The 21,660-nt window shown below is 31.5% G+C and overlaps 1 protein-coding gene across 1 annotated transcript in view; it reads right to left on the bottom strand.

Moving 5' to 3' along the window:
- Window positions 1-21,660, bottom strand: part of LOC129219021 (microtubule-actin cross-linking factor 1, isoforms 1/2/3/4/5-like) — a 271,646-nt gene that overhangs the window by 141,277 nt on the left and 108,709 nt on the right. The window contains 9 exon segments of the mRNA XM_054853341.1: window positions 615-746; window positions 901-1,057; window positions 2,494-2,955; window positions 6,896-7,096; window positions 7,219-7,857; window positions 12,743-12,826; window positions 16,715-16,828; window positions 18,094-18,318; window positions 19,760-19,906. Of these exon segments, the coding sequence (XP_054709316.1) occupies window positions 615-746; window positions 901-1,057; window positions 2,494-2,955; window positions 6,896-7,096; window positions 7,219-7,857; window positions 12,743-12,826; window positions 16,715-16,828; window positions 18,094-18,318; window positions 19,760-19,906 (2,161 nt within the window).

Raw genomic sequence — 21,660 nt, 5'->3', positions numbered from 1 at the left:
AATTCATTTCAAAGGTTAAATATGCAGTAGGACATATCTCCATTTTTATACTTCTTCGGCTCATGTACTTTACCAACGAGTATGTAAATATTTGAAAATGCCCACCAAGATTAGATGTAATATATTAAAGATGAGTTATAATTTCACTCTCTTCAATTCCTCTTCTAGAGCATTTTTGTTCTTGATACTACAAAGAATTTACTAAAAATTAATCAGATAAACTTGAAAAATATTATTTGGTAACAGCTTTTTCAGCTAATGAAAAATAACATAGGAAACAATAGGAAGTCAAAGACTTTTGGAAATGTGTAAAAGAAAATAGATATTGGAATACAAGAGAGTTGGCTCCTTTACATTTTAATGAACTTCTGTTTTACTGAATTTATAAGCTTTATATTAGTAGTAAAATATTGAAGCAAAACTAGAAAACATACATAAATGTTAATGTTTCTTTAATGGCTTATGTACACATAATTGAAACATATCATTGTGATTTTCCACATCAAAATGGTGAAAATTAAGGATGAAAAAAGTTATTTTTTGTTGCAGTTTGACAGCATTTGTATACACAAGAGAAATAAAAAAGGATAAATCAAAAACTAATTTGCATATACCATCAACACCTCCAATATTGTCTGAAGAACTTCTTCTACTACTAAAACCACTTGATGCTGTGGACAAAGGGCTTTGGACAGATAACTGGCTTTTTACAGGAGAAATGGAAAAGCTCTCTGTTGACCTAGATTCTGGGAGAAAATATCACTTTTGAAAAAAAGAAGAGAAAAACTGAACTTTCATTAAAATGGCAGAAAAAAAGGAAAAGATTTCCTTGAATTATTTTTAAATCATATCTGTAAATCAATTGTTTATCGACAAGTACATTGTTACCTATATATTCACCGGAAGGTGACTTCTTAGTTGGACTAGAAGTTTTTTTAACAGGGCTGGAAATCTTCCTTTTAGGGCTTTCAGCTTTCCCAGCAGCATCACAAGAGTGACCAAGATTGTTAAGCTTTTCAATAGTCGAGTTATAATCAGAATGTTCCTTCAATATTGGCTGAAAGATAAAACACACAATATATATTTATATCTACAGTTATGGGGGGGGGGGGTTATGTAATACAAAATCTTTCTCATTAATGGGATGCAGAGTATATAAATCAATATCAGATGTTATTAAAAACAGTAACAATAGAAACATGTCGCTACTTCAACTGAAATTAAAGTAAAGTTGGATTTTTTAAACTAAAATTAGTTAATACTCAAGTTAAATTGAATGGGAACAAAAAAGAATTTTTTTTTTATTTATGTTAAAATTATTAAAATGTGCAAAGATATAGAGTTTTTACATATGTCCAAAAATTTAAGATATTTTTATTCTTACTACTTCAAAAAAAGAGGGGGGGGGGGAGAGAAAAATAATAAGAAGCACACAGTCGCACATTAAAAAAGGTAATTTTAAAATTTGCTTTTGACTTAAATGCATTTTATTCTTTTCAAAATAGGTGCAAAATCCCCCTCCCCCATCTAGTTATTTTACTTTTAACAGCAGAAAAAAAGATTTAATTTTTAAACATGATAAAAAAAAAATAAGCTTTAAACAAAATATAGTACAAAAATGATTTAATGAAGTGAAAATGATTAAAAAATACCTTAAAGCAAAAATAAATAGATAAAACAATTGTGTATATATATGCACAACATATGCATGTTCAGTTCAGTAAGCAGTTTCAAATTAATAAGACATGAATCATTAAATGGAATGATTTATTAAAAACATAATATTAAAGCGGAAGAGAAAAATCATTTGAGTAATCTTCAGAAAAAGTAACTTGCAATTTTTTATAGGATAATGTATTAAAATTGTATTTAATCAGTTAAATGTAATTTTGATAATAAATCAAGATGTGTTCTAGCCCCATTTCATTAACAAAATTATTTATATTAATGTTTATTTTATTTCATATCTAGTTAACAACAGAATATTATTTAATGAACAATAATAAGAAAATAGGTTTTTGAGGCGGCTGCCAAGAGCAGATAATGTAGCTGCTATGGCAGCTAGTACAAAATTATAAATGGCATGTGCTAAAACTAGGACTTAAAAAAATACTGCTTAGGTTAATTTAAAAGCAATTTATAATCAGTCTATTTCATTTTGAATATTGCTTCTCAGCTAAAGTATTCAATGCAGCATTCAAAGAAAAAGTCAAAGTTGAATAGCTCCACTTAAAATCATCTTTTTTTTAAGGAAGATTATTCAAGCTGAATGAGTATGTATGGTCTGAATAGAGTTACTGCTTCAATCTTTCTAATAACACAAATGCCAAGCTTTTACTAAAGAAAAAATGTTTGTGAATAGTTTAAACCAATGCAATAAATTGTATCACACTTTATAAATATTTTTTGTTTTGCCAATGTTCATTCATTACAGACTTTAAACTACTTACAATTTCAAAAAATAAATCAAATAAATTATAAATAATATCATACCACGATTTCAGCAGATTGCTTTTTCAAAATAGGTAAAGAAAGAGCAACTGGTTCGAAATTTTCCACATCCCTTTCATGCTTCAGTAACCAATCCAGTACTTTTGTTCTTAGTGTTTCATATGCAATCATTTGTTCAGTCCTAGTCTTTCCTTGTAACCTTTTATCATTTAACACATCTCCAATGTTTTTCCATTGGTTTTCTATGGTCTGAATTTGGTCTTTGATTAAAGTTATGTCATCAACTTCCTTTCTAGCAATCAAAGCTTTTCCTATCTTTATCATCTGTTCAAAATCATCCTTTTTCAAATTACGTTGATTTGAAGAATATTCAATGACTGAAGAAAACCCATCAACATCCATAGAATGCACACTGTCAGAGCTTTCTATACGATTCAAAATTGATTTGCTCCATTCTTCAAATTGTGAAACCAAGGAATAGAAAACATGAGTCATCTCAGAAATCTGAAATAAAGAACACCTATTTAATATGATATTTATTTGTGCAAAGTACATCTAGCACAACTCAAAGCTATTTAATGAAATATGAAATCAATATTGATTTTAGTATCGTAACTGCATCTTAAGTTTCTTTATCTATTAACTTGCCATTTTGCATTCAAATAACTGCATAGAATGCAACAAATTTTACTCATTAACCCATTCCTTGCCTTGGCCAATACCGGGTCGGTCGCGTATTGTGTTAAAACTGGCGCAGACTCATCGAAAGAGAATGGTTCCTAACTGGTTTGGACGATCGATCCTACATTCACCCCGCTTCTAGTAGTTTTTGCTTTGGTCAAATGTGTGTCAGCAGTCCTTTCAAGGTCAGAACTCTGTAATTGTGCTTCTCTGTTGGGTTCTAATGCTTTTAGGGGAGTGGTACTCAAGCGCTTTTGCTTAGTCAAGAGAGATGTAATTTATAGTATTTAAAGAAGCTGTTGTAGTAATTTACTTCCTTTTACTAAGATATTACATGAACCTTTCAGGTACTTTTAGATGGAACTACCACACAACTAACATTTCTCTCTTTCCATGGAAACTCATGATGAAAAGTGTGAAAATATTTTCTTACAATGACCATTATTTTCAAGCTGGAATAAAGCAAAGTAACCAAAATAATATTTTTTCTTTTCAACAAAACCTCACCTTTTTAAGCATCTTTCCTAAAATATATCAAAACCCTCAAATTTTATAATTTAATTTACACAAAATTATTTTTTAAAGTTCTCTGACATATTTAAAACTTTAATGAGTATGTTTTACTACTTTTTGACTTTATAATATGTTTTTATGCTTTTGATTTACTTATTTACTTATTATTATTAGTACTAGAAAATATTCCGTCATGGTATGACAGAGGAAATTGCCTTTTTATCAAAAGAGATTAGCCATTCAATTTGAGGTGCTCCAAAAATATCTCTACTCAAAGACACAAACGTAAATCCCATTTTCACTACTTTTCAGGAGAGCATAAAAACATTTGTTTGCTGTATACAAAGATTGGAACTCCGCTCTTTAAGCACTGGTAAATAAATATAAGGGATTTTGTTTTATATAATTGCACTGTTATGGCTTAATGCTCCATGCAATGCAGCAATAACCTGAAAATAACAATTTTTGGACATGCTAGTACAGATCTAAAGCAGATATATATGAGAAGATTTTCAACCGAATGGTCCACGGATCGAGCACTGGGTCAGTCATCAGCCTTAGTAGCTTTGTAAAAGAAAGTAATTTGTGCATAACAACTAAAATATTGAAATTAATTTCAAGAGAATTGTCTATACTTTTTTAAATCAAGCCCATTGAGCTTTACATATTTTTAAGTCATCATCTCAATTGTTTCATGAATTATTGAGTTGGGTAATTTTCAAACTGGTGAATATCTTAATTTTTTCATATGGTGTTTTCAATGGTATTTTCACAGCAGGGTCATTCCATGTCAAGTGATCCAAAATTTGGGAAATTTTTTCCCTCACCCTTTTGTATTTCTTTGAAATTTGGCTCATCGATTGTACCCTTTGAGGTAATCAAAAGTCCAAATTTTTAGATTTTTATCTCTATTATTTTTTTATTTATGACACTTTTGATTTTTCAAAAATCCCGTTTTTTTTCATGGATGTTTGAACACAAAATGGACGATAACTCAGCACCAAATATAGATAGAAAGATTTGGTAAAAAGCATTTTAAAGTACATTAGTTGCTGTTTAATTGGATATGCAACATGACTAATTTCAGAAAATTTTTGATTTTTAAAAAATAAAATTTAAATTTTAAATTTAAATTTCTCAGAAAAGGTATAATGAATTCTTTTTAAAATATTCTCAAAAATTTGTGTGTATTTTATCTTCATTTGTGCAAAGTTTCAAGTTGGGATCTCAATGGGATCATATTTTTATGAATTTTTAAATAAAGTTTGACTTGTGAAATAATGACATTTTTCAGATTCTAACTAGTTAAGTATGGGGTTTTCTTACTGGGGATGGTCTAGTAAGTAGTAATTGATCATGATTATGCTTGAAATGAGCTGACATGAATTTGTAGATTGGTAACCACCCCCCCCCCCCCCCCATCACTTTTAATTTTTTTTTTCAAAACTTTTCAAAATTCAAAATAAATAAATAAAACAAAATAAATAGTAAACTTATTAAAAGTTGGTAAATAATCTTCTTTAAAGCAAGAAAAAGCCTCCCCCCAGCACCACCACTTTTATTATTTATTTTTTTTTCAAAATGATTTCCAAAACGCAAAAAATAAATTAATTAATAAAATAAAACAAAATGAATAGAAAGCATATTAAAAGCTGGTAAATGTTCTTCTTTAAAGCAAGACAAAGTACATTACCCCCCCCCCCCACCCACCCACCCCACACATACGATTAACACTATACTAGTATCACGCCTCACCTGACGCTTTTTTTTTTTTCGGATCAAGTGTTTCTTTTTCAATCCGAACTTCACAAAATGTACTTGATTAATTTACTATCTGATAATGAAAGTTATGATTCATTTCATCCCCTACCCCTGCGCCAACTTTCAATTTTGGAGGGAGGAAAGAAATGGTTTGCCCCAAGATCATAGCAAAATAGGAGTGTTACCCCCCATGTTGTTTCATTCTTTTCACACTAAACTAAAAATCAATCTAAGTATCAGATCATATGCATCTCCGCATAAAAATGTCATTCTACAACATTTGGAGTGCAGCGGTCATCTTTTCTTTAATGCTAGTTTTCTTTTTAATTTCAGTTGTAAAGGAGAGCAATGCAGCGAGATCTATTTATACATATATTAAAAGCAGTTATAGATCAAACAAATTTTGCTAGTTTGAGCATAACCTTCCATGTTGTTAAGCTTCATTCCAGATTGCTCTCCCCCCTCCCCCTATCGTCCCACTTTCCGAAAGAAAAAAAAGCTGCAAATGAGTGGTTCTATTTGTCTGTTAAAGTTTTTCTGACTTTTAGTTTTTATGACCCCCCCCCCCCCCCCCATTTATAAGCTTTAGTCACTACTGATGTTTAGCAGCGTGCATCCCAGTTTATTATGATTATAACTCTTACGTGCCAGCTTTTTTTTTTAAATACACTTTTGAAAAAAAAAAAAAGATAAAAAGTGGTTGTGTGGCAGAGAGGGGGGGGGGGGGGGTACCAATCTACAAATTCATGTCAGCTCATTTCAAGCATAGCCATGATCAATTACTACTTACTAGACCATCCCCAGTAAGAAAACCCCATACTTGACTAGTTAGAATCTGAAAAATGTCATTATTTCACAAGTCAAACTTTATTTAAAAATTCATAAAATTATGATCCCATTGAGATCCCAACTTGAAACTTTGCACAAATGAGGATAAAATACACACAAATTTTTGAGAATATTTTAAAAAGAATTCATTATACCTTTTCTGAGAAATTTAAATTTAAAATTTAAATTTTATTTTTTAAAAATCAAAAATTTTCTGAAATTAGTCATGTTGCATATCCAATTAAACAGCAACTCATGTACTTTAAAATGCTTTTTATCAAATCTTTCTATCTATATTTGGTGCTGAGTTATCGTCCATTTTGTGTTCAAACATCCATGAAAAAAAAGCGGGTTTTTCGAAAAATCAAAGTGTCATAAATAAAAAAATAATAGAGATAAAAATCTAAAAATTTGGACTTTTGATTACCTCAAAGGGTACAATTGATGAGCCAAATTTCAAAGAAATACAAAAAGGTGAGGGAAAAAACCTTTGGATCACTTGACATTGAATGACCCAGCAGGGCTTTTAAGTTCAAGTGGGAGTTCTTTGCACAATACACAAACAGATGCATAGTATTATTTTCACATTATTAACAACAGGTAAAAATATTATTTAGCACAAAATTGCAATGTATTTTATAATTTCATCAAGGAAACTTACTTCTTCTAATAAGGTTCCCCTTTTTGATATCCTTTCACATAATTTTTCAAATCGAAGTGAAATGTCTTTCATTTTGTAATCAACTTTCTTTGCTAACTTTGGATTGGAATTATCAGAAACTTCTTTACTAGAAGAATACAGCATGTCTAAGTTCGCTTTCTGGTTATCAACATCTGATTTCAAAATTTTGAACTCTTTAACCTGAAAAGTGATAGCAGTGTTATACAATATATCAGCTAAAGAAAAAATATTTTCCCTAAAAAAGGGAACTAAGAAGAAAACAAAAAAGAAAGAAAGATTATGACTGGAGGAAAGCAAATTACCTGCTGTTCCAACTTTTCAGGTAACAAACTTATTGGCTTTTGAAAAGATTTAACAGAATCTTCACTTTCATCAATCCATTTTAAAATACGATCTAAAGCATCTTGAATACCTTGTGAGTGTATTAAAGCAGTTTGCAATTGTTTGATTCTCAAGGCTATGCAGCTACTTAACTCTGAATATTCTTCTTGAAGAGAGCTTATAATATTTTCAATACATTTTGTTTCATTAGTAAAAATATTGCCCTTCACAAGTGTATCAGATAAAACTTTAACTGCTTGACAAGAATTTTCAATCAATCTACTTTGACCAATTACTTCCATGTTTATCAGCTTAATTTTATCAAGCTGTGCTTGTATTGAGCTTGGTTCATCAGCTAATGTTTCCTCCAGGGCAGCTTTGGAAGAGTTTTTAATTTCCTGCATCCAGAGTTTTGATTTGTCTACACTTTCTACAACAGATCGATATTTGGAAGAAACAGCTGCATAAGTATCAGTTAGTTTATTTGTATGGTTGAGCAAATCATGATAAACAGATGTTACATCTTGAACTTCAACTCTTATTTCACTTTCTGGGGTTTTAATTGGTGACAATGGCTGTGGCAGGTGTGTTCTAAAGGCATTCAAAGCTTTCAAATATTCCTGCAAAACATAGAAATTATTGATGTGAAAGGTGATAAAAAAGGATACTTTACTTTATGTAAACTGCAAAAGTGCATGAATCAATACCGAATAATACAATACAATACAATACAATACAAATGTGACGACCAGCAACAGGCTCTGGGCCCAGCTAGGCTGGTCCTAGTCAATTAATTAGTCCCCAATGAAGATCAATGGCCCTCTTAAAGCTATCCACTCCCTTGCTCATTACCGCCTCTTCCGGTAAGCTATTCCAAATGCCCACGACCCGGCTAAAGTAATAGTTTTTCCTGATTTCCAAGTTAGCCTGAGATTTAAATAGCTTAAAACAATGACCCCTTGTCCTGCTTTCCCCGCAAAAATTTAATCCATTTACATCTTTCATTTTGATAAATTTAAATAACTGAATCATGTCCCCTCTGACTCTCCTTTGTTCTAGGCTATACATGTTAAGCCTATTAAGTCTGGTATCATAATCTAAATCTGAGAGTCCCCTTACTAATTTAGTTACCCTTCTTTGAACCCTTTCCAATACAAAAATATCTTTCTTCAGATAAGGCGACCAGAACTGCACAGCATACTCCAAATGAGGTCTTACTAAACTCCTATATAAAGGCAGAAGAACTTTCTTAGATTTGTTTGAAATAGATCTATTGATGAACCCAAGCATTTTGTTGGCTTTGTTACTAGCAATACTGCACTGTTGACTAAACTTGAAGTCCTGATTTATAAAGACACCCAGATCCATAACATTTTCTGCCTGATTTATGACTGAACCCTGTAAACGATATCTCATACGCTTATTTCCATGACCTAAGTGTAGCACTTGACATTTCCCTACATTAACTGCCATACCCCATTTATCTGCCCACTTAGTAATATGATTTAAATCCTCTTGCAGCTGTTTTACTTGTTCTTCATTTTCGACAATCCCCATAACTTTTACATCGTCAGCAAAACAATTCATGCTTCCAGAAATATTTTCATTGATGTCATTCATAAATATAATAAACAAAAGAGGCCCTAAAACTGATCCCTGAGGAACCCCACTTAAAACATCACTCCAATTAGAATGATTTCCTCTCACAACTACTCTTTGCTTCCTACCAGTAAGCCAATTTCTTACCCAAAGTAAAGTTTTTCCTCCTATTCCAATGTCAGCTAACTTGCTGAGAAGAGCAACATGCGGTACCTTGTCAAAAGCTTTTTGAAAATCAATATAAACAACATCCACACATTTTTTGTTATCTAAAGCTGAGGTAACCTTGTCGTAGAAATGCAATAAATTAGTAGTACAGGATTTACCTTTCCTGAAACCATACTGCAAACTAGTCAACAGACTATTAGTCTCTACGAACATCATGATCTTAATTTTGAACAAAGTTTCGAAAATCTTACAAATCACCGAAGTCAAACTTACAGGTCTATAATTCCCAGCAATACCTATAGACCCCTTCTTGAAGAGTGGCATTATGTTAGCCAGCTTCCAGTCCTCTGGCACCGTCCCCGAGTTATAAGAAGCATTGAAAATATTCAAAATAACATCCACTAATTCCTCTGCACATTCTACTAAAATTTTTGGAAAAATATTATCTGGTCCCGGAGCTTTAGTTGCTTTAATCTTTTTCAAATGAAATAAAACCTCCTCCCTGGAAAATACAAAATCCTCAAGCTGTATAATAGCTTGTGTCTTGTTAGTGTCAACTGTTGAGATACAGTTATCGTTAAACTCACTGGAAAAAAAGTTATTTAGAACATTTGCAATATCCCTATCGTTTTGGATTAAATTTCCATACTCATCAACCAAAGGCCCAATTTGACTGTTTCGAGCTTTCCCAGAATTAGCGTAAGCAAAAAACCTCTTAGGATTCCCATCAATGTCATCTGCCAGCCTTTGCTCCAATTCCCTTTTCTGAATCCGTACCAAATACTTAAAATTTCGCCTTGCCTTACTATACTGGAGTCTCTCCGCACTCTGACCAGTTTCTTTAAACTTACGAAAAGTGGCTTGCTTATAATTAAGAGCTTCTTTAGTCTCCCTGGAGAACCACATGGGCCAAATTTTGGTACTAACACCTTTTCTCCTAAATGGAACATAGTCCCCAACGGTTTTAGCAAGTTTATCCTTAAATTCCGTCCATTGCTGATCTACGTCGCTATTTTCCAACCCTGACGAAAAAACCTCTTTCAAGCTCTGCCTAAGTGCAACAAAATCAGTGTTTCTGAAATTGGGCACAAACCTAAAATTATCATCTTTGCACACTTCAAATTTAACCCGGAACCTAATGCTGTTATGATCACTATCTCCAATATGCTCCCCTACACTCAACCCCTGAACAAAACTACCTATGTCACAAAAAACTAGATCCAAAATTGCCTCCTCTCGAGTTCCCTGAGTTACAACTTGATCTAAGAAACAGTCACCAATTACTTTTAAAAATTCCTCTTCTTTGCCATTACCAGAATAAAAATTATTCCAATCATTATGCCTTTGAATTCAACTTTAGAAGGCATAAAAATGTTTCATATTTTAAATAATAACTCTAAAATAAAACTTAAGGGTACGAAAGAAGTTGAAAAAACTTAACTATAGCTTATTATTTTTCTAAAGATATAGAGACTAAAACTGAATTCCAAATAAGTTTTACCAAAATTATGTGTACCACAAAGCCTTACAAACGTTCAACTTGAGAATTGCATATCATGCAGAAACACATCCAGGCCATAATCAAGTTCTAGCCATAAAAGACTGTATACACAGTACAGTGCAAATTAATTCTAACAAAGCTATTTTGTATAAAAATTAAAGTTGATTGCTAGCTAGTGCCAAACAGGTCCTGCTAAGCAGTTCTAAAAGCCTTAATGTCATCGAGATATAGTAAACTCGTGATTATCCGTGAAATAGGGTGGCACAGTAACCGTGGATAAGCAAAAACCATGAATAATCCGAATAATAAGTAAAAAATGATAATAGTATGTAGAATAGCTAAAAAAATGGATAGTACTTTTGCATACATTTAAATTAAAGCTAAAAATGAAAATATTGAATGTAAAAAATATATGTAAAAGATAAAAACAAATAATAACACATCAATTTTTAAAAACAATTAACGACTGTAATATTAGTACATATTTAAAGAAAATGGTAGCTTATACCTAAAATTAAGTTGGGCGTTTTATCTATACCATTAGACTATGAAATCCCCAACTTAATTTTAGGTATAAGCCACTGTTTATTCATTTGTACTGTAGCAGGTGGTGCATGTAGCCCTGTGCTGTGATACTCTGTAAATATTTGGAACTTATACTTTCCTCTCTTAGTTTCTTTTATAATATTTTTGACTTTTCAACCATAGATGAAGTTTCAACTGCTGATGAGTACTTGCTCCATTTATTAATTAATTTTCTGTTCTCTCTTCAATTTTTTTTGCTATTACAACGTTTTTTATTTAAACCTTAAAATCTTTTGTAAGATATATATATATATCTTACAAAAGATATACACTGCTCGAAATTGAAAATGCAACACCAAGAAGGAGTGGTCAGAAAGTGATGAAAGTTGGAAAAAAGACAGAGACAGCAAGGAATAATAAATGATCTTAATTTCAAAATGATAGGCAGAATACAGAGCGAGAACCGCGTCGGCTCAGTAGGATGTAGGACTGCAAGTACGATACAAGAAGCAATACACGAAGAAATACGTCTAGGCATTGAGTCAATAAGGGTGCATCGAGTCAATAATGCACTGTGCTCGCATCCATGTGGGTATCAGTTGCAATTTGACGTACGGACCAACCTCCCCTTCTCAGTCCGATCACCATACCCCTCATAAAATCGTCTATCTGCTGAAAGTGCCTTCGTTGACGGCGGCTTGGCATTCTCTCGTGTTACACGTATCCTCCAAGACAAAAACAAAATTTCTTCGATAATTCTCCAGTCAGAAATAATGACACGAATATTGTCCATTCTGCAAGTTCCTTCCCTTATATCTTACTTCACATGCGTCGGAGAGCTGTGCATTTCACATCATTTACATAACTCGGTGATTTACGTCTACTCTACAATTTGCATAAATTTCTGAACACTCCCTCTTAGTGTTGCATTTTCAAAATCAAGCAGTGTATGTATATATGTATATATATATATATATATATATATATATATATATATATATATATATATATATATATATATATATATATATATATACATACATACATATATATACATACATACATACATATACATACATATATGTATATATATAATTATACATAAATTAACTATTATTGGCTTTGCTTTGACAGTTCTGAAAACAACAGCTATAATTTAACGGATTGAGGAGGCACTGTCAAAAGAACTCACTGATCCATTAAGGAACAGTTGCTAAAAATTATCATGTATGTAAGTCTAGTACATTCAAAAGTGTTTGTTATGTTTGTATAAAAAGATTGATGCATAAAAACATCAATGAGTTTCGGTTGATGTGTCAATACTATCTATTTTTTAAACTCCAAACATCAATGCTTTGCCATCGATGTCGCACCATTAATATAAGCAGTCAAATCCAGTTTTAATGAAGGCGGTTTAAGGTACCTGCAAAATCATTTGCTGCAATAAAATTTCAATTTCGCTACACTGATATCACAAATGTTGACTCAGTATCTACATAATTTAAGTGGAGAATCACTGAAGTATTTGCTAAAATAAGATTTTTGTTATAACAGGTTTGCTTAAAATGAGATTTGACTGTATATACAGGGATGCAAGCAATATGCTGCATGCAACATGGACAAAATAAATACATTTTACTACATGAAAACACCATGTGAGGTGTTGCATAAATTAGCGTTAAAATCTTAGAATAAGTACAAAATAGTTTTACCTGTGATTCATCAATAAATCTTTGAGCAGCCATAGTTATAAACCTTAAATCAGCTTGATGAACAATAACATCGCTTGAAAAGTTCTAAAAAGCAGCAAATAATAAATTTTAGAAACAACCACCTGAGAAACATATATCAGAAGAAACAAGGGGGAAAAAAAACTAACTGGTTATCAATAAAAAGAACATGAATTCACACAGTAAAAAAAGTAAAACAATGAGAAAAAAAAGGTTATGAAAAAAACATTTTAACATTTTTAACAACAGATAGAAAAACAAATGGGAGTTAAGAGGCCACATCTTTATCAATACTTCTCCACATAATCATCATAGCTTATTTAAACATTTATCTTAACATATGACTAATATTTTCAACTTGACTTGGTACAAATCACACACTAATCTAGTGAGTGTTAAATCACTCTCAGAACAGAACCTTGTTTTACATAAGCTTTTTCAGAACTACCTATGTTACCACATTCCCCTCCCATTTTTGGTAATGGCTCCTGTGCAATTTTTATTCCTTTAGACATAATCTATCTCCTCCAAAAGTTTGTTGCAATATTTTTGAGACATTTAGTATTTGTAGTTTCACAGACATTACAGCGCAGTACTTTAAAATTGTGAAAAGAACATTCCGTAAAAGAAGGGGGTGGGGATAGATCACATTGCACAAGTAGAACTTTGAACTTATTCCTTACCAGGTGAAAAGCGCAAGAGTTAAGGATAGTTCTTTGTAAACATGCAAAATAAGTACACACAATTTAACATAAACATGCATTGACAACTAATTCAAGAAAAGAGGGAGGAAGTAAATTAAGTAAGCACAAATAATTTGTAAATGGTTAGGAGTATTACAAAATTTAACAACATACTATGTAAATTTTTAAACTTTGGTTTGTGTTTGTAAATGTTCTTCATTTTGGCAATAATTATGTCCTTCAAAAATGGCAACACAATTATGGTATTTTATTTTCTGAAAAATGTGTTTTCTAGAGTTTTTAAACTTGGTATTTTGCCTAAATTTCTTTGCATATATTTTCAATGATACATTGATACAAAACAGTCAAACTAAACTGGTAGGATTTAAAAGATCTAGTAAAACTGGTTACTAAAACTACACATTTAAACTACCAGTATATTTTCCCTAGTATGAGAAACCTAGCTTTATACTCAAGTCATGAAACAGCCCATGACAATCAGATGGTTATAAACTAAAACAGGGTGTTTGTTCCAGACCAGCCTTCAATTTCCCGAACCTTTCCAGATTTTCCCTGCCTTTTCTACAGACCTTCCTCCCATTATTATGGGGAACTTATGAAACTCAGATCTGGTTTATAGTAAAGTAGAAAACTAAACCTGAAGCCCTACCTATAGAAGCTACAGGAGACCAACAAAGAACTAGGGACAATTGTATTTAAATAAGAATTACTACTGGGTTAACTACTGAGATTCTACATTAGCATCAGGAAAAGAAAGCAAAGCAATGTTGAAGTTGGTTGATTCTATTGGATTTTTTGGTCCTTAAGGTTTTTTTTTCTTTTCTCCTAGAGACACAAAGAATTAAAAATGGTTAAAAAGAGTGAACTACAATTTTAGTCCTGTCTTACTAAAGTTTTTAAAAAAATTACTTTTCCAGACAGTGTAATTTTAAATCTTGCAATAAATTATATTCTTTCATCGGGAATTAAGAATTTCCGTAATTTTTCTCAGGAATTAAAAATTTCTTCAACTTTTTCAGGTTTTCTAGGTTGGTAGACATTCTGGATAAAAGGATGGATGTGGAGCAGAGAGACACTTATTTAACAGTATGTTTTAACACTTACACATAAATGTTAAACATATTATTTGAAGGGAATATCTCAAAAAACTCAGAAATATTATATAAGGAAGAAGTTAAGAATAATTTAGTTTTAAAGGATAAAAGATAAGCAAAAATTTAAAAAGATGCTGACTAAAAACATAAGCAGTGAATAAATTACTTTTAAATTCATTAAAAAAATGCCTTCAAAAACCTAGGAACTAAAAAGCAAACAATAGCTGATTACTCTTACATAATATTTCCTACCCAAACCTAGAAATGAAATTTATTTTACAATTCCAATACAAAACTCAACTAAACTAAACACCCAGTTATAAAATAAACACTGATTTTAATTACTGTATGGTAAACTTATTTAATACCTAACTAATTATATACCATTTCTTAATTTTTATTCACCTTTTGAAGTTGATGCTATAACCAAATACCTATCTAAACTGACTACCCATTGAATACTAAGCTAAACACTAATTAGACTAAACACGAAATTAGTTTTTAAAACTAAATTTAGTCAGTTACATTAAGTAGTAGTCTATTAAACCTTTTAGACTGCTGGGGAAGTATACCATTTCAAACAAGAAAAGAATTTTCCTGATTGGTACAGGTACCTTTAAGAATTTATGGAACATTGTACAAAGAAAAAACAAATCAGACGAGTTCAAAACCTCCTCCTTTTTTTGAAGCCTCCTAATTAGTAAAACCCTAATTTCAAATTAAACTGGCAGCAACAAGAAATAGTAAAACTAGATTACTGATCAAACTTCAGAAATCAGTCTTGGAGTAATCAGAGAACAGACATAAAAAGCCGCAGACGAGTTCTAAACCTCCTTTTATGAAGTCGGTTAAAAAGGTTTAAGGAGATACTGCTGTGCATGAGAAAGCACTTAGCATTTCAATGCTTGGAAGAGCTTGCTAAAAAAGTTGTGTGGGTAGTAATCTTGAGACGGAAGGTAATTGATTGCCATTGGATATCGTTTAGTTGGCATCAGAGGCTGTTGCTGCTCGTAGTTTTTTTTAATTTGAATTTATATATTTAGACAGTGTAGTTTGATACATGAAATTTTGGCGAAATTACTGATGCAGCCACTACCACTCTGAATGTAAAAGAAGTTATAACATTCTTAATATGTAAGCTCTATAAAAATTTGTTTAAATGTGCAAGCAGGACTGCCACTGAAAATAGTTGCTTTAGAAGCCTGTAATATGAAAAATAGTCTCCAAAATAGTGGCTAGATGAAGACAATAGTTTCTAAAATAGTCACTTTTTAAAAAAAAAAAAGGCAAATATGTCATAATAACGTAATGATAATTCAATTAACTTGACATATCTTGGCTGTGTGGTATGTAAGCAGGATCAGTCAAACCAGAGAGTTGAATGCAGGGTGAATTCCCCTAACTATCCTTAAACAGCGCTGGGGGGGGGGGAACGCTTCCATACTTTAATTCAATCTTTTTAACTGAACCCTAAAGAAATAAGTGTTGACAGATTCTGTTATTATTTCACAGTTTGACTGCTAATAAAAAAACGGTAGCAATAGTAAGTGACTGGCAACATAAAATATGACAGAAATGCCCCATTTGCGATATGCTCATGTGGAATAAAGCGTTCATTTTCAGGATGTAATAAGGCTAGAAAATTAAATTCACTCTTTTTTAAAATGCACATTTACCAAAAAAAAAAAAAAAAAAGCAGTAAAACATTTCTGATCCTTTTGGAGAGTTTTAAATTTTTAATCTTTTTTTCTTCTATTTTTTTTTCAGAAAAAAAGGAGTTTATGCATATTTTAGTCATGTGTTTCTTTTTTTTTTTTTTTCAAAAATAGACTCCGTTTTTTTACAATTGAATGTTAAATTGTTGTTTTTACCCACATTTTTGCTTAAAAAGATGACATAGTTGCCTTGGCATTTAAATAGTAGTTCTAGTCGCTTTTTTAGTTGCCAGTGGCAGCCCTGTCCAAGTAATAAGAATGTTGGTTTAATAGGAAGCCTATTTTTAGAAGAAAAAAAAAGGAAAAAAGTAATAAAACAGAGGCAGCTAACTTAAAATGATTATTTCTTAAAAGTGTGTGAATTGCATAGGTATACTCATAAAAATCAAACTATTTTTATGCTTCCATTTGTTTCAAAAGACAGAAAAAAGTAATACAAACCTTAAATATTTCAGAATTTTTTTCCAGATCAGACAATATGCTTAACAAGGATTCCTTTGCTTTGAATTCTTGCTGTGCATGTTTCAGCCATTCTTTAAAAGTGCTTAGTTCACTCTAAAATGAACCAGAATATTTTTTATCAATCACAGAATATTTTGGCTGAATTTAGTTACAAACAAAATTTCATGAAATAAAAGGCATTTATTTATAAACACTACAGTATGGTTAGCATGGTTTACACTAAGTGGTTTAAATCATGTGTCTCCCCCCCCCCCCCAAAAAAAAGAAAAAAAACATGGAATTCCTTAAAGAGAAATTTTAAAAATTTTTAAACTTTTTTCTCACACTTTCTTTCTTTTTTTCTCTTAAAAAAAGGGCATAATTAATAAAAGTTATAAACAAAGGTCATTACTTAAGAGCAAAAAGTATCTTATGCAAGCAAAAAAAAAAAAAAAAAGAAAAAGAAATTGGTTTTGTTACCTGTCAATAAGGAAAATAGTGACAAAAAAGGCTTTTGGAAGAAATGTAAAGAATATAACAAACAACAGAACACAGTATGAGACTCCAAATCCAGAATACTGGGGACCGTGACCTTTCCGGACTTCAGTATTTTCCAGATTTTGGATTCCGACTCCAAATATAGTGAAAACTCTCTTGTCATGCGGTATTTCTCACGTCTTTCATGGTTTCGCAAATGTACATGCTAAATTTCTTTCATTTTTTGATCAATCTGCATGAAAGTGTACTTCATTAAGCTAAAACAAAAGGTCACTAAAAATTTGCATCAGCATATAGTTGGCGGATGTTGCTTTTTTTATTATTATGCAAAGTGCTGAGCGATATAATAAAAAATCATGCTTTTAATAAAAATAATTTTGAACTTTTGCGCAATAGGTTTCGTATTGCATACTTATGACAAGAAAAAAAGAATTATCGTTAACAGAAAGTGGATTTTTAAAGATTGCTGTACTATTACAGCAAAACGCATACAAATATTTTTAAAAAATCTGAACAGAAAGTAGTGTTTTCAACAAGTAATTGATGAACGTTAACAATTTCAAACTAAACAACTGAAAAAAAATAAATAATAACATTTGAATATTTATAGGAAAAAGTTATGGATTTCAGGATTCTGAAATTGGTGTCCCATACTGCATTGATTTGGCAGGATGAAGTACTTGGAAATTTATAGTTCTTGGTTGTTATTCAGAAAAAGAGGGATAATAGGAGGGCTCGGCACTTAGAAATGTGTAAAAGACTAAATGGAAATAAGTTCTAAAACACTCATTATTTCTTAAGATGTAACAATTAATCTAGTTTGAACATTGTTACTAAAAGCTGTACTTAAAATAGTAAAAGCAAAAAAGCTGACTGCATACTCTAAATTTTTGAAGCTCTTCATAGGCAGCAGTTAAACGTCTTAATAGACGTTCACATTCATACAGCACAGAATCATATTGCTTTTTCAGTGAAATCAGATATTTTTGAAGGTTATTGATTTCCTCTTTACTTAACACTTCTAAACCACGCTGAGCTAGTTGTCGCATCTGATCCAGGCAGTTTGTAATCAAAGATTGTTGATTTTCAAGTTCTTCTTTTAGAATCTAAAATATAAAAATTATTTTAATTCAACAAAAACACTGAGAGTTTTCTTATGCTTTACATACTATAAAGTCTATTTACAAAGTTTGTTTTGGATAGAAAAGAGATGGAAGAGAGAAAAGATACTGATGCAATCGGGTTTCGAAATGTGTCAAAAATTTGGACTAACACAAATTAAAACAGTGGTAAGTTCTCCCCTATCCAATAGCCAAGTTTTTAGTGCACTAGAGGTGAACGAGGTTTAGTGTAAAGCCAGGGCTACTAGTGCCATCTCTTGCCCCAAGACAGAGGAGAGGTTCACCTGCCATGTGTACTGGTTATCTCTAAATTTTTAATTTTGCTACTTACATCTCTTTGCTTCTCACTGCCTTATATGTCAAAATTATAGGTTGGGCAAGGGGCTTAGCATTAGTGAATGGTACATTGGCAAACTCAATGAAAATAATGGTGGCCAAAACGTGAAAATTGGTCATATTTGGCGACTAGCGACAGCAAGTTTTGAGTTCTAATAGATGGTCCACTCTAGTTGTGGTACATGGACTCTTAATAGGCCATCCTTAGCAATATATTGCTCGTCCGCATACAGTTGGATTTGCTCAAGACTTCTTACGTCCTTTTGAGACTCTTCCATGGCCAGCTCACTACCCCGACTAGCCCCTATAGAGCATGTATAGGATCAGCTGAAATGCCAAATGCTGCCCTCCTACTCTGTGCAGGATTTAGAAGTGGTTGTTCAAAATTCGTAGGTCAATCTGCCTCAGGACAGCATCCGAAATTTCATAAGCTCAATGCTGGAACGTGTTGCAGCATGTATTGCAGTAAAAGGAAGTCCAATGCAATATTTGGTAACACTGTATTTATCTCATTCCTTAGCCTGGATTTGTATAATTGTCTAGATTTTGGGATCAAGGGTATCTCTCACCCGTATTATTCTCTATATTAAATGATATATCTATATTATATATGATGAGATGAATTCCAAAACTTTCTAGTACACGAATGCCAATGAGAAGTAATGGAGTCCTGAGTCACAACCAAATTTATGTGAAAGGGATATGTATTTTTTCAGAAAAGCAGTACCCCAAAACAGTATTCTGACACCAATTCATATCTTTATATATATATGTGGAGGATGTTTCTAAAAATGAGATTTTAACTTGTAATAAAGAATATAAATGTAGTCAAAAACACTTTAAATTTGTGTGGCCTTTAAGACATTTCAAAACTATGTATTGTGATTAGATACAAAATCCTAATAAAAATTACTCCCTAAAGTGTAAAATTTTTTTCCAAGTGCTTACATATATTTAAGTTGGGCTTATTGGAACAATATTGAATTTTATTCCATTAAAAAAACATTCCAAGCTTCAGATTCAGAAGGATATTAAGACCTAGTATTCTGCTTAAAAATTCTTAGTTACCTTAGAAAAACAATGAGCTTACTTTAACAGTGTTCATTTGATAATGTAAAGCTGGCAACTGTTCTTTTATGCTGCCAACCTCTGCTAATTTGAGTTCAATATTTTTCATCCATGACGTTAATTTGTTAGCATTCTCTTCACAAACTTTGTAATTTTGTTCAACAACTGCCTAAAATAATAAATGAAGTTTTAATTAGAAAATGCATTTTATGCCTTTAAAATGAACTTCAATATATTGTGAAGTTTTGTATATTGTGAAGTTCTTAGCTTACTTTAAATTGCATGAAATGAATCGTACATCTAAGAAACATCTTTTAGTACTTATAAACAGAAATGCTCACTAAAAACTATGCAAAACTAATTTTAAAGTATCCTGAAACTGAACTAATAATAAAAGAATTCATGTAAAGGAAATAAACTACACTCTTATGCTGCTGCCAAAAATCTGAGTAATTAACAAAAGGGGAACAAATACATATTTAGAAAACATGCAACTTTCCATTCTTACACACATTTTAAATCAAAAACGGAATGCTAATGCATTGCATATAAAAGGCAATAAATTCAACAATGACACAAATATTAAAAAAAAAATACTGTCAATAATTAATCAAATGTAACAAAGAGTTCTGCTTGTCTTCAATGAAACGAACATTACTTCAACTTTTGAATGTAGACCATGAAAGTTGTTTTACCTATTCATACAAGTATGTTATAATGTATTTTGTAGTAAAGAAAGTCAAATAAACACAGGTTCAAGTTTCTAGATTGATCATCTCCCTTTAGTTTAAATACAAGAGGCTTTTAATTTAAGATTTGATAATACAACTGCACTAACTTAAATACATAATTCATAAGTTTAATTTTAAATATGTGCCATGCAAGGTAGTTTAACTCACTGCAAATATTTTATAATAACATATTTCATGTTTTAAATACATTTTGCACAATAATTCTTCATAATCTTTTTTAACCCACTATGGTACATAAAAAAAAAAAAAAAAAAACAGCAGTACCGCTAGAAGATCTCTAGGAAATTAGGGTTTCATAAAATTTTCTAGAAACCGATACAGCTTTTTCTTGCATAACATTGCTACATAACGTAAGAAGAACCTGTATTCATCACTCAAAAATTTTATGGTTTTTTTTAAATATTTTCTAGCAGTTTTTTTTTCACATTGTTGTACAGCGCATATTGATCAATATAATTTTTTCCTTTTGCACTATCTAGTGCAAATATTATCAAATTGCTCTAATTTGCATTTCTCATTTTTATATTGTTTTCATACTATTCAGAAGCAAAATTAAAAGATGTTATAAAATGTTTCCCATTAATTTTTAGTCTGGGCCGAATTTGGAAGTGTGGAGGCCCCGGGGCAACAAAGGAGTGGAGGCCCCTAATCAGGGTTTGAAAAGATCATCATATTTTCAAAAATATCGGATATTTTGATATATATCCGAATATTTTGATATGTATGTATATATCCGATATTTTCGACCCGTGAAAGTTAGGATACTTTGTAAAAATTTTATTGTGGGGGCCCCTTTGTTGTGGAGGCCCCGGGGCAGTAGCCCCGCCTGCCCTCCCCTAAATCCGGCGCTGTTTTTAGTGATGTTTCATGCTTTAAAAGTATGCATCAGTAAATGTATGTAGCAGTAAAAATATTTAATTTTTAACAATTATTGATACTACCATTGTCATTACTATTGATTATGCTATGACAACTTAATCTTAAAACCTTAATTATAAATTAATAAATACAAGCTGTGAATTCACTTCTCCAATTAAAGTACAGTAGAACCTCCATTAGGGGACACCTCCGAAGAAGGGACACGTCTATTTAAGGGACATTTTTTCTGGTCCCAGTCCCTTTAAATAGGTACTGCCATGTATTTAACTCTAACTAAGGGACACTTTGTTTA

Source organism: Uloborus diversus, chromosome 3, assembly GCF_026930045.1.
Source record: "Uloborus diversus isolate 005 chromosome 3, Udiv.v.3.1, whole genome shotgun sequence".
Lineage (NCBI taxonomy): Eukaryota > Metazoa > Arthropoda > Arachnida > Araneae > Uloboridae > Uloborus > Uloborus diversus.
This window is presented reverse-complemented; position numbering and strand designations above follow the sequence as displayed.